This window comes from Carya illinoinensis, chromosome 1, assembly GCF_018687715.1.
Source record: "Carya illinoinensis cultivar Pawnee chromosome 1, C.illinoinensisPawnee_v1, whole genome shotgun sequence".
NCBI lineage: Eukaryota > Viridiplantae > Streptophyta > Magnoliopsida > Fagales > Juglandaceae > Carya > Carya illinoinensis.
The window spans coordinates 38858390-38872187 of NC_056752.1; the positions used below are offsets into that span (position 1 = coordinate 38858390).

A 13798-nucleotide genomic window follows, 5' to 3' on the forward strand; every position below is an offset into this window, starting at 1 on the left:
TACATTAGATTATGCATCTTCAAATATTTGCATAGTTATGAACAATACTTTTACATGTTTGAATATCTACTATTTACTCTCCAAAACATATTTTATTCATTCTTTTTCTCTCCTCTCACTCTCTTTTTATATATTTTACCTTTACATATTTTACTACATATTTTACTCATTCACTTCCAAACAAATATTTTACATATTTGAAGATCAAAACCTATTAAAAAAAAAGCAAAAAAAAAAAAAAATGATAATATTTTATTATTATTTTGTCTCAAATTTGCATAAGCCAATGTGGAAGTTTTGCTTGTATGGCAAATTGGATCTCCAAAAGATGTGATTTTGCATATGCATATGCATAAACCAATGTGAATGCTCCCAATGGTTTATCCATTGTCAAGTCTAAATTTTGACTAAAACTAGAGCTTTTGGTTAAAGTCCAAACTAATAGAGATTGTGATCCACATTGGACTACTCATTCTAAAGTCAAAATAATAAAATAATCTTATATATTTTAATAATAAAATTTTTAATTTTTTTAATATTTTGTAAATATACTCTATATATTAATTAATTATTATAATTTTACTTAAAATTATTGTTTCTCAACTATTGTTACTTAAAAAAATAAGAACATAATTTGAATATATAATCTAAACATTTTTCTTAACCATCACACTATTATGTCTAAAATTCATATTCCTATTTTTGTCCATTTCGTTATGATAATGATTTTGAGTTTTGAATATGAAAATCTAAAATTTCTCTATCCAAAATGTCAACCCATTTTATCTGTTGGTGATAAGGAAATCATTTCTCAATCAATGTTAATAAATGTAGAAAAACCAATAACATGGATGTTCACAACACTAACTGTTTAACATTAAGGAAAAGCCACATTCCACATGATAGGTAAACTTGCTTAGTGCAAATCATTACAACCTCCTCAAAGCAGTAGTTGAGCTACAAAAATGGAAGCTGTCATCCTATAAAAATGAAAACAATTCCCACATGATCTCTGTAGCACAGAAAAAGAATCAAGACAAGAAATGAAGCAGTAAGCACCTTGCTCCACAACCAAAACAAATTGATGATTACAGTGCGTAAGCAATCAACTAAGCAAGAAAAAAAGGAATAATTAACAACCAAAATAGATGTGCTGTTGATGAGAAAAAAACATGACAACCAAAATCTGATATTTTCAAGTCTATACTAGTTTCTACTATCTTTAGCAAAACAGTTCATAAAAACAAAACATCTATACAGAGCAATTCATTCAGCAACATTTTCAACATTTCTAACTTCAACAAAACATTTGAATCTATACAAAACATCTGCTAGACGTATAAACATCAGCAACATTTCCAACATCAGTAGTAATAGTGATGAGGGAGTCTTGGAATATGGTTTGGTGGTAAGAGATGGGGTGGCCATACATCTATTTGAATGTTAATTATACACAATTTTGCCACGAACTTAGGCAAGCTCAGAAGATGATGCATAGTATGAAACCATTGATATGGCCTGACTAAAATGTGCTTGAAATAGTTAACAATTTTTTAAATAGTCAACTTTTCTATTATAAATAAATTCACATAGAAATAAATAATTAAAAAAAACCAACAATAAAGTGAGTACTTAGGAAATATGCATTTCTATAAAACCAGCTAAGAGTTATGAGTGCCTACATGGAAATTAATCCATCTGAAATTCTGGGGAATTTGTACATCTTCTAGAGAGGCACTGTCATTTTATTTTCCACTCTTTTTTTTTTTTTTAAATTGATTGACCATTTTCTACCATGCCAAATATATGTGAAGAATAATCGTAGATAAATCATTGCAAAATGGTAAAATATTAAGAAAACACCATAGACCATTAAAATCATTCCATGGAATTCATCGCAATAGAATGACCCTCAAAGCATCCATAAGTTGGAAATCCCAGTTCAGCAAAAAGCCAAATCAACAAAATCTTGTCTCATCAAGACTCAAAATGTTCCTCACCAGAACCCCTCTTTCATGAACAAATACATGCCTAATTAATATACCTATCTATCAAGCCAAATAGATTCAAAGCAATTATAAACAACTTAAAACCTTTATAAACTCTACGTTACCATCAGATTCCAATAAAAAATAGCACGGGCTCTTCCAATACAAAGAGAGGCTTACAAATTCGACGAAAGCTTGTTGAGATTGGCGCCAACGTTACACTTGGTTTTGACGATCTTGCCGAATGGCTTGCAGAGAGAATGAAGGAAAAATCAAGAGAATGAGAGAGATGGAGTTTTCGGGTCTGGTGTAGAGGGAAGAGAAAAACAGAGAGAACAAATGAAAAAGGGGATTCAACGAGGGGAGAAATGGAGATGAAGGTGGCTGCATACCAAAGGACAGCCACTTCAATAGAGAAGAGGGAGAGAAGAACGAGGAAGAGAGAGAAAGAGAGACTTACTTTGGAGAGCTTGGAGATGAAGGGGTCCATTGGAGAAGGCGACAACTGGACCTGAATAGAGGCTGTGGACTGAACAAGGGTGATGGGGTGAAGAAGCAGTTCAGGAGAAAGAAAGAGAAAAGAGACTTGGGAGATTTTGGAGAATAAATGAGAAACCAAGGGAAAGAGAGAGGAGCGGGTAGATGAAAATTCATAAAATATTGTTTGGTCTTTGTACAGGGTCTCGCCAGACTTGGCCATTGCAGACAACTTAATTCAGAATTCTATTTATTTTACACTGGTATTAGGCAATGGGCTCTTAGACTTACCTGTGTGAAGATATTCTCTTTTTCAAATACAGTGTGCAAAACTTACATACAATAAAATGTACATAAATAACATTATTTCTATTCTATATTACCATCGTTTTAAAGAAACGCCGTCGTATTATAGCGTACGGTCCCCTCAATAGGCACGCACGCGACTTCTATTCGCGTGCGGCACCGCTTGTAGATGATCGATATTTTTCGTATGATTTCTTATTTTTATTTACCTTTTTTTATTCCTCCCGTCCTGAAGCATCTTCACAGGAAGAGTGGCCGTACCGTAAAGGTTCGAAAAGCATCTCAGCAGGAAGAGTTCGTTATCTCTCTCTCTGGAGTCGAATATCCGCAGGACGCAGCCTGATACACGGAGCTCCCTCCCAAAATCTAAAACAAATTCCTCGTCCCGGCGCGTGCTTCACACTCGCAAATCCACTCTTCGGCTTATGTTTTCCCAATCTCGCAACTCTGCGAGCTCTTAATCCCCTCCCCGGTCCCCCCCATTCACCAGTATCCTTCAATCCGCAAACATACGGAATACACAGAAGAAACTCGTCGCTTCATTGAAGGTAACCTATTTCCAGTGAAACGTTTGTTGAATTAATTGACGTTGTGGTAACTCTTCAGATATTTAGAATAACGGTTGGACATGTATTTGATTTGTATCAATTTTATGTGTTGAATAATCTTGTATGAGCGCAAAGTGCGTATCGAAATTTGGATTTAGGGCTTCTGTTTCGCTGCCACAGAGAATGCATTATGAATTCTTGGAGGTCAGGGTTGCAAAAGAGTAGGAGAAAGTCTTGGTCTTTCTGGGATTGCCTAATTGGTTACAGTGTAACCACATTTAAAAGGTTTTCATTCTTCCCGTTTTCTTTTCGTCTTTAATTTTGTAAATTGTGTAGAGCAACAATTTTTTATTTTTGTTTTTTACATTTATGAATTTAGTGGTTAAAACATGTAACGTGAAAATCATGGATCGCGAAAGAAAAATCTTTATCAAGTGAAATAGTAAACAATAGTTAGTTATTTGAATTATGGGATGTGAATAGGTTATCAAAGTTTGTGTTACTGGTTGGGCTTCTTGATACATTTATCGCCACTTACCATTGTCAAATGGCTTTGGATGCTGCTAAGATCTAGGGCTTTGAGCAGTGAAGCTCAAGAGATACTTTCTTATTGGTATGCTAGCTTGGGGTTTTTGGATTCTATTTTTGCTTTTTAATATTGCCTGAAATTTAGAACGGAGCTTAAGATTTTTCACTTTTCGTTTGAAGGTATCCAGTATTCTTTGAAGTGGTAGCCAGATTTATTATGGGGAGTCATACTGGAGGTGTCTTTAATGATAATTCATCCTGTTCGTTTATGCAATTTGTTTAGATGTGCCTTGCAATGAAAAGCCATTTTCATGTAAAAGAGTTTATATATAAGATGTATTTTGTTCATAGGTTTGTGAGTTTGCATGATTCCAACTGAATTTCTATTTTCTGTCTAGACGTAAAAAATAGTGTATGTTCACCACTTTTATGATTTTATCTCCTTCATCAGTACAGAATGTGTATTTTCTTCTGAACTTATTGTATAATACATTCAAGCTTCTATCCAGAAGGGAGCATCTGTTTTTCAAAACGGGAATAAAATCTTATCTAATTACAATAATGGTTCAGAATAAAGTACATAATTCAGAGAATAACCAAAAACAAATTGGACAATCTAGAATCAATCACAAATGCCTGGACATAATTAAAAATTGAAAATATTAGGGATCAAGAAAGAGAGGCTATGTGTTTCAATTTACGTGTTTGGAAATCTTTTGACTGCATTCGATGGTTGTAAAGTAGACTTGTAATTAATTCCTTTTAGTTTTTACAGGGAACATGGCTCTTAGGAAATACATTCTGCCTGGTGCTGCACAGAAGGATATGAAACCATTGAGATTTTCCTCTAAAGGACATGATAATTGTGAACTTGCGGACCCAGAGACAAGTCATACGATGGAGCATGAAGTGGATGTTGACCTCAGAGAAGTTTATTTTCTTATTATGCATTTTCTCTCAGCTGGGCCATGTCATAGAACTTATGGACAGTTTTGGAATGAACTGCTTGAACATCAACTTTTACCCAGAAGATATCATGCTTGGTATGCAAGGAACGGGAATGGGACACATAGTGGGGTTGAAAATGATGATGGCGTGTCAGTTCCATTAAGTTACACTATGTTGGTCGAGAGGTATGCAATACATTTTTGTTTTTCTCTTCAATTACTCTGTTTTTCTATGTCGTATTGGTACTGGCTAAGTTATGCAGTAACTATTAATATTTTTGTTGTTATGCATAATATATAATGGTTAGTTCCATTAACAATTACGACATTCAGGTTCCCATGTATATCCTATTCCTGCATTAATGGTACTTTTATGTTATAATTAGGGAAGAAATAACAACTAGATTACTTATTTGTTGTGCTTTCCCCTTAAAACATTTTGACGATTAATGTTGCAATTTATCCTTATTTAGGTATCCTCACGTTGAAAAGGATCACTTGGTAAAGCTTTTGAAGCAGCTATTACTAAGTGCAGCTCCTCCACTGCGTGATATCAGTGTTAGAAATGCTCCAAGTGCAGCTGACGTACCTACTCTTCTTGGGATGGGTTCATTTTCACTTTTAAGCTGTAGGTGACTTCCATTTAGTTTTATGCAGTTTATAGTGCTGTATAATAATTATAACTGTTGAAGTTGGGAATTTTTTAATTGATTGACGAGTGGAAATAATATCTATCTTATGGTTCCAATACTAAGTCATTGTTTCTTTTTACTTTCTATTATTCATCCATTGGTGCATGAAAGTTCTGGGTATTCTATTTTCCTCATTCTTTTGAGGAAGTACTTCTGTGACCTTTTTTTTTAGGAAGTACTTCCGTGACATCATTTGCACCCCTCTTCCCTGTTGGTGGTTGTTTTTCAACTTATATCTTATTATGGTGTTCTTATCCTCTTTCAGATGCTAGGGACAAAGGAAATAATCATGTCAATCGACCCCCTGGTTACATGCGTTGGCCTCATATGAAAGCTGATCAGGTTCGTGGTCTAGGCTTGAGGGAAATAGGAGGTGGTTTTACAAGACATTGTCGTGCACCATCTATTCGTGCAGCAAGTTATGCCATTGCAAAACCATCTACCATGGTACAGAAAATGCAAAATATCAAGAGGCTAAGGGGGCACAGGAATTCTGTATATTGTGGTATGGCTTCTAATTTTAGACTTGCATTTAAAATTTAGATTTGTGTGGAAGACGATCGTTGTCTATTATGGCTTGATAATCAACAAGCCTTATATAGGGATACTAAATCATTGTATCTAGATGTTTTTGGTTTGATGGGTATGATTAGGGGTGGCTATACGTGACACTACTTGTTAACCCAATGCGAACATGATACGAAATTAGTGGGTTTGGGTTTGATGTTAACAGGTTCGGGTCAAAACGGGTTGATCCGTTAAGACACAATTCATTAACGGGTCAACTTGCTTAAACCGTTGGTGTCCCTTTAAATTTTTTACTCAAAATCAAAATTATATCCTTTTTAACCTAAAAACAAAAATACCCTAACCCTATTTCATATTTCCTAACTCTCTCTCAGATCCTCACTTTCTCTCAGTTCTTAGTTGAGTCAGTTCTCACAATCACGACTGCCTCCCACACTTCATCTAAATTGTAATTTTGGTGTTTTTATTGTTTGGATTGTAATTTTGGACTTGTGTAGTTAGTTTTATATTTTTGGGAGTTATTGTGACTTTAATTTCTACGTGAAATTATTTTAATCAGATCAAATGGATTATTTGGAACAAATGGGTTGAAATGGGTTGTGTCGATATATTTTTAATTAATTCATAATGGGTCAAAACAGGTCATGTTGTGTCAACCCGTTATTTGAATGGGCCGTGTTAGGGTTTGGAAATCTGACCCATTAAGTTTAATGGGTCGTGTTCGGGTTGACGCATATTGTATAATATACACAACTTGAAATGACAAGAATATGACCCGTTAATACGATTTTCTACCCCTAAATTGATTGAAATTTTTGTTTCTTTATGTTTATTACTATTGTTATTTTATAAAACTTTTTAAGAGTTGTTTTTCCATCATTAGTATGGTGACCTACACGATTTAGTCATTTGCATCTGGTCTAATCATTTTAATAGCATGCTTGTAGAAGCTTTTGTGGAGGGAGTTTGAGATAATTGAGAGCACATTGAGAAAGCAAGGGTTGATTGGGCATCAACAGTTTCATTCTAACCCCAAGGGGTTGGCCCAAGTGGTGAAGGCCTTGGTCTTAGGGTATCACTCCCCTTAAGGTCCAAGGTTCATCATCTCATGGGTGCAAACAATCTTTTCGGGCCATACTTCTTGGTGAAAAGCCAGCGTAAATACCAGTTCCATGTAGGGAAACTTCCTAGGTTGCGGTGCATGGGACTGGGGTTTACTATGCAGGGGTGGGTCCGAAGGGCCCTGCCTTGAAGAGGTTCCTCGACATAAAAAAAAAAAAAAAGTTTCATTCTACTGAAGGTGGAGCAATTGTTATGTATTTTTTTTTGGGCTGAAAACAAGCTTCTTGCGATGTGTGCGCTTGCTCTATTGGTGCCATCCCACTAGTAGGTGGCAGTTATGTGTTTTCCAAGAATCGAGACGTGTCCTGCCTTGGATGGGGTGGGTGAGGTGCAAGCAAATCCTCTAGTCAGTGAAGAGGTATATTGGGAAGCACCTATGCCACTGAATTTGCTGCACCCAAGAAGCAACATCTAGGTCCCATATTGGGTCTTAGACAAGGCCAAGGAGATTCAACATTGTGAGGGGATATTGTGCGATGGTTTTGAGAACCAATTTATAGATCTCCTTGCAGCTATAGAGGCTGGACAGACTCACTCTAGCTCACTAATGAGATCAATTCAGCAAAGAAGGGAGCTAGAGAATTAAAAAGGCTCAACTAGACAGTTAACGATGAAGTAGGAGAGAGGAGTTCTAATTGTGGAAGATCAAGGGGAAGGGAAATGGATGTTGTTTTATGAAGCCGAAAATCGTTTCATGGAATGTGAGGGGGCTGCATGAGAAGGAAAAGTGTCTCAAAATTAGAAACTAATTACGTAGTTGGAGAGTAGATGTCGTTTACTTACAAGAAATGAAATAGGAATTTATCCCCCTTAGCACTATTAGGAGCTTGTGGTATTGTAATCAAGTAGGGTGGCATTATTTACCATCCAATGGAGCATTGGGAGGTATCTTAGTGATGTGGGATAAAAAAGCGGTAGAAAAGTTAGAAGATTGTATGGGGGATTATATGGTGGCTTGCTCGTCCAAGAATGTTGTGGATGGATATCAGTGGGCCTTTGCTAGTGTTTATGATCCTAACTTAGATCGTACAAGAAGTTTACTATGTGACGAATTGGCTGGCCTAAGCAGCATATGGAAGTTACCTTGGTGTATTCGTGCCGACTTCTTTTATAAGTATTGGTGCCGACTTTAATATTACTTGATTTCCAAATGAACAATTGGGTGGATCTAGCTTCAATTCACCAATGGTAGAGTTCTCTAACTTCATTTCTGAACAAGATTTACTTGATATTCCTCTTGTAGGTGGCACCTAACTTGGTCAAGCAACCGAGAACACCCCTCCGGGTCAAGGCTCAATAGATTCCTAGTATCACTTGAATGGGAATCACATTACTCAAAACTTATTCAAAAGAGACTTCCCAGGTTGTGCTCAGATCACTTTCCCATCCTTCTTAATTGTGGAGTTATTCATGGTGGCCCAAGGTACTTCAAGTTTGAAAACATGTGGTTGAAATAAGATGGTTTTCTCGATAAAGTCCGGCAATGGTGGTCTTCGTATCAATTTCATGGCACTTCAAGTTACATCATGTCAATTAAATTGAAGTCTCTAAAGAAAGATTGGAAGGTTTGGAATGAGCAAGTGTTTGACAATGTGGAAGATCAAAAGTATACTCTCCTTGAGGAACTCAAAGGATTGGAGGGAGTAGGGGAGGAGAGGGCATTGTTTGAAATAGAGAGGGCTCGTAAAATTCAAGTGACTACGGACCTCGAAGGGGTCTCTCTACCGGAAGAAATATCTTGGAGACAAAAGTCGAGAACACTTTGGTTGAAGTAAGGGGATAAATGCACCAAGTTTGTCCATCGGATGGCTAACTCGCATAGGAGGAGGAACAATGCCATAAAGACGTTGATGGTTGATGGAGCTGCTTCTTCCAACCAAACTGGGATCACATTGTCAACTATTACAAGAGTTTGCTTTCCGAACACTTTTCTTGGAGATCAAGGCTAGATGGGCTTCACTTTGATGCTCTTGACTCGCAAGAAGTAGGACAGCTTGAGAGGCCTTTTGAAGAAACAAAAATCATAAAAACGTTAAGAAGCATGGTGGTGACAAAGCTCCAGATCCAAATGGATTTTCTATGGCTTTTTTCCAAACTTGTTGGAAGTGATCAAAGAAGATATAATGGTGGTCTTCCTTGACTTTCGTGAAAATGGTAGGTTTGAAAAGAGTCTCAATGCAACATTTATTGCTCTTATTCCAAAAAAACCTGGTGTTGTAGGGGTAAAAGATTATCACCCTATTAGCTTGGTGAGTGGAATTTACTAGATCCTTTAAAAAATCTTAGCAAATAGATTGAGCATGATGGTTGAGAAGTTAGTGTCAAAGCCTCAAAATGCCTCTGTTTGAGGTAGGAAAATTCTCGATTTGGTGCTTATTGCCAACGAATGCATGGATAGTAGACTTAAGTTGGGAGTGTCGGGGCTCTTGTGTAAACTTGATATGGAGAAGACCTATGACTGAGTCAATTGGAGATTTTTGCTTTACATGCTCAAGAGATGTGGCTTTTGATCAAAATAGTGTTCTTGGACCAAACATTGTATCTCTACTGTCTGTTTTTTTGTCTTGGTGAATGATACACCAAAGGGCTTTTTTAAAAGCTCATGAGGCTTGAGACAAGGTGATCCTTTATCTTCGCCACTCTTTGTTTTTGTATTGGAAGCTTTTAGTAAGATGATTTTAGGTGTTGTGGAGGGTGGGTTCTTATCCGGATTCTCAGTGGGGGAGGCAAATTTTGGCTCACTTCACATATCTCATCTTTTATTTGCTGATGATGCCCTAATCTTTTTTAGGGCTAGCCATGATCAAATTTGAGTTTTGAGAACACTTCTTTTATGCTTTGAAGCCGCTTTGGGGTTGAAGGTGAACGTGGCTAAATCAAACGTAGTCTCAGTGAGGGATGTTCTAAATGTGGAGAGCATGGCTTACATTCTAGAATGTAAGATATCTCAACTGCCGATGAAATATTTGGGCCTTCCTTTGGGTGCCCCGTTCAAATTGAAATCTATTTGGGATGATGTACTAGAAAAAATGGAGTGGAAATTGGCTAGTTGGAAGAGGATGTATCTATCCATAGGTGGTCTTTAATCAAAAGTACTCTTTCCAACTTGCCAACCTACATTCTGTCACTATTTCCAATTCCCACCAAGGTGGCTTATTGCATGGAGAAACTTCAACGCGATTTATTTATTTATTTATTTTTTTTGGGGGGGGGGGGGGGGGGGAGAGATGAATGATGAGTTTAAATTCCACTTGTTAAAATGGGCTGCAGTATGCTCCCCTATCCTGGAAGGAGGATTGGGTATTCGGAATTTGTAATTTTCTAACAAAGCTTTGCTTGGCAAATGACTATGGAGATACCACAATGAACAAGGAGCACCATGGAGAGCCATCATGGAATCGAAGTATTGTAAACCATGGGGAGGATGGTTTTCAAATGAGGTAAGTGGAACGTATGGGGTGGGAATATGGAAACACATTAGCAAGTAAGGGGAACGTTTGAGGTGGAACGTCCCTAGATCATTTTTTACTTCATTGTGAGATTGCTACGACCTTGTGGAATGACTTCTTTGCACGGATGGGCTTAGCTTGCGTGATGCCGAAAATGGTAATCAACCTCCTAGCTTCTTGGCGTAGCAGGGCAACTCTCAGATTGCAATAGTATGGAAGATCATCCTAATTTGTCTGTGGAGGTGTATTTGGAGGGAGAGGAATGCAAGAAGCTTTAAAGATCAAGAGCGGTCAATGGATGAGTTTATAAGTTTATTTTTCAATACTTCACTCCATTGGTTGATTATAATTGATTTTAATGGCATGTCTTTTCATGACTTTCTTGTGTCATTAATCTCGCATGCATAGGCAATGCTTTTGTATATGTCCCGTATACTCTGGCCTCTTTCGAGCACAAAATTTTGTTTACCAATGAAAAAAACAATTGAGACATCCTAAAATGGTCTCAAAGGAGGCTTCTTAAGTTGTTATCATAACATTTCCTATCGATGCTTGATTTCTCACCCTTCATGTTCGAAAGTATGTAGCTAAAAGCAGAGGGTTTTGTGGACAACATAAAGAAGTGGAGTCTGGATGCCCTAGTTCTGTATTGTCTTGCAAGCTGGAATCCTGGAAAAAGATGTGAAGAAATGAAATGAGGATATTGGCTTATTGAGAACCAACAAAACTATTATTGATAAAGTGTGTTCTTGATGGCATTGTGGAAGATTCTTTTAATTATACCAGCAAGAAGATAGAGTCTTAACCATAGAAGAAGATGGACAGGCTTAGAAAGCATAGTGTCAAATTTTACATCTCTCTGCACTGGACGATTAGTTGGCATCCAAAATTGGATGGACTCCCCATTAGATGCTATTGGAAAGGAGGAAGTTGAGTTGATGGAAAAAGAGTTGGAGGAAATTGTGGTTCTCGAAGTCTTGCAAGCTCTAAATGGAGAGAAAGCGCCTGCTCTAGACAACTTTTCTATTTTTTTTTTTTCTTTTGCAAGTATTGGGAGATACTCAATGCCGAATTTAATGAGTTTTTCCATTAACTCCATTTGAGGGAAAGAAATTTTGAAAAATACCTTAATGCAAATTTTATTGCACACACTTCTAATAAGGCAAGAGTTGTGGAGATCAAGGACTTTTGTCCTATTAGCTTGGTGTGAGGTGTCCACAAAATCATTGCTAGAGTTCTAGCGAACATGATGAAGACATTTGGAGGAGGTGATTTCCAGGGCCCAATACACATTTATTAAGGGGAGTCAGATTTTAGACCCCATCCTAATTGTTACTGAATGTCCTAATTGCAGGATCTGCTTAAGGACCCAAGGGTGTTATGCAAATTGGACCTGGAGAAGTCTTATGATCACACCAACTGGGGCTTTTTGTTCTTATCAAGAAGATGCAGTTTTAGGGCAAATTAATTCGAGTAAATAGCACTTTCTATCTCTTTTATGAGATTCTGTCTTGATAAATGGTAGGCCATTTATCTGGTTTCTCCAAGAGCTCTCCCAGATTGCATTAAAGGAACCCAAGCCATTATCCCCATTGTTCTTTGAGTGGGCTTTGAGGCTGTTTCAAGGTTGGATTAACTTGACAAAATTAGAGTTAATCCTTGTAGGTGATGTGGATGACATTGGGGCATATATTGTTTTCTCGTTGTAGTGGTGGGGGCAACATAGGTTCACTCTCCTTGCACTTTTAAAGGAACTATAGTACCTGTATAGTGTAAAGTTACTTTGATTGGCCTAGGAGCTTAATTTTACTCTGTTGGATTATCACTGTCTATATACTTAAAAAAAAAAGAATGCCGTCTATTTACGGATCAGAGATGCTTTCAGGTCCTTTTTCCTTTTCTAGTAAAAAAAATTATTGAAGAACACTTCCTTTAAGTATCTAATTTTTGGTTTTAGTGATGTTTATCTTTATGTAATTCCTGCAGCAATATTTGATCGCTCTGGGAGATATGTTGTTACTGGCTCAGACGATCGCCTTGTAAAAATCTGGTCAATGGAAACAGCATATTGTTTGGCCAGCTGTCGTGGACATGAAGTGAGTCTGGATGGTTTATAAGACACAATCTTTCCTTCCTTGATCATTTATACATGCAGAGCCAAAAAAGAAAGACCAAAGTGGTTTCTTTGTTACATAAAGTACAGGCTTTTTTTGGAATACAGAGTTTCTTCATGTCTCATTACATATAAGATCATATTTTATGCTCATAGGGTGACATAACTGACTTGGCCGTGAGTTCCAACAATGCTTTGGTGGCATCCTCTTCAAATGACTGTACCATTCGAGTTGTAAGCTTTGTGCATTACTAAATAACATGTTTCCCCCCTTTATTTGCTGCTGGGTGGTTAATGATTTTTTGATTGTTTTCCTTTTTTATTACAGTGGTGTTTGCCAGATGGGTTTCCCATTTCGGTTCTGAAGGGACATACTGGAGCTGTCACTGCTATTGCATTCAGCCCCAAGCCTAATTCTGTTTACCACCTTCTATCGTAAGGCAAATTCTTTTGTATTTGGTCTTGTTAATTTGCTGTTTATAATTTGATCTTCTGTATGACCATGTTGATTTATGCTATGCATCACAATGGTTCTCTTTGGATTTTTCTCTTGTTTTTAAAATTTTATTATTGACCATTCTGAAGATCCAGACCAAGTAGGGGGGAGAATTCACACTGGAGGAGCAAAAATATCTTACTTGCTTGGTTTGGATGATGTCTTGTATTCTTCTGCAATTATACATTGGAGGGAGCATCTTCATGTTTCTGTTTCAGTGTTGCAAGATGATTCCCCCTTTTGGGAGTTTATTCCCAGAAGTGGTTCTCAAGCCCTTACATAATATAGGTTTCAGAAATGCCAAATCTATTAGCCATCTTTGGTTTTTTCCCCTTCCCTTGGTCATTCCCAACATGTTCTATTTTTTCATTCCCAACATGTTCTATTTTTTTTCTTTTCTAAAAAGGGCCATTGTTTGGTGCAATGGTAAAGTTACAGGCTGCCAAGCCCTAGTGAGCAGTTCCAAGTCTTGAGAGCAGCCACTCTATTAAAAAAATACTGAAGGGTAGGACCGTAGCTAAAGCAGCTCCTTTCTATCAGAGTTTAGCATTAAAAGCCTGTCTTACTCTTCTTCTTCGACTAGTCTTCTCATTGTATATATATA

General features: G+C 37.1%; 2 protein-coding genes across 5 annotated transcripts in view; one reads left to right on the forward strand and one right to left on the reverse strand.

Annotated features, from left to right (window-relative positions):
- Nucleotides 1-807: 807 nt before the first annotated feature.
- Nucleotides 808-2720, reverse strand: LOC122318098. The gene is made up of 3 exons (XM_043135239.1): nucleotides 2449-2720; nucleotides 2169-2236; nucleotides 808-1012 (listed from the first exon to the last, which is right to left on the reverse strand). Exons 1-3 carry the CDS (start codon nucleotides 2686-2688, stop codon nucleotides 976-978), a joined length of 345 nt encoding a protein of 114 aa, XP_042991173.1. The 5' UTR covers nucleotides 2689-2720; the 3' UTR covers nucleotides 808-975.
- A 256-nt stretch (nucleotides 2721-2976) lies between these two features.
- The window catches only part of LOC122318064 (PH-interacting protein), a 30876-nt gene continuing 20054 nt past the window's right edge, over nucleotides 2977-13798 (forward strand). The window contains exons 1-8 of one of the 4 annotated variants that reach the window (XM_043135203.1): nucleotides 2977-3319; nucleotides 3455-3604; nucleotides 4623-4980; nucleotides 5268-5422; nucleotides 5752-5991; nucleotides 12572-12681; nucleotides 12855-12932; nucleotides 13027-13133. In XM_043135203.1, the coding sequence (XP_042991137.1) occupies nucleotides 4628-4980; nucleotides 5268-5422; nucleotides 5752-5991; nucleotides 12572-12681; nucleotides 12855-12932; nucleotides 13027-13133 (1043 nt within the window). In that variant the 5' untranslated portion in view covers nucleotides 2977-3319; nucleotides 3455-3604; nucleotides 4623-4627. Of the gene's footprint in view, nucleotides 3320-3454; nucleotides 3605-4613; nucleotides 4981-5267; nucleotides 5423-5751; nucleotides 5992-12571; nucleotides 12682-12854; nucleotides 12933-13026; nucleotides 13134-13798 lie in introns of all 4 variants that reach the window. The other 3 variants (XM_043135210.1, XM_043135198.1, XM_043135216.1) reach the window with 3 other exon arrangements.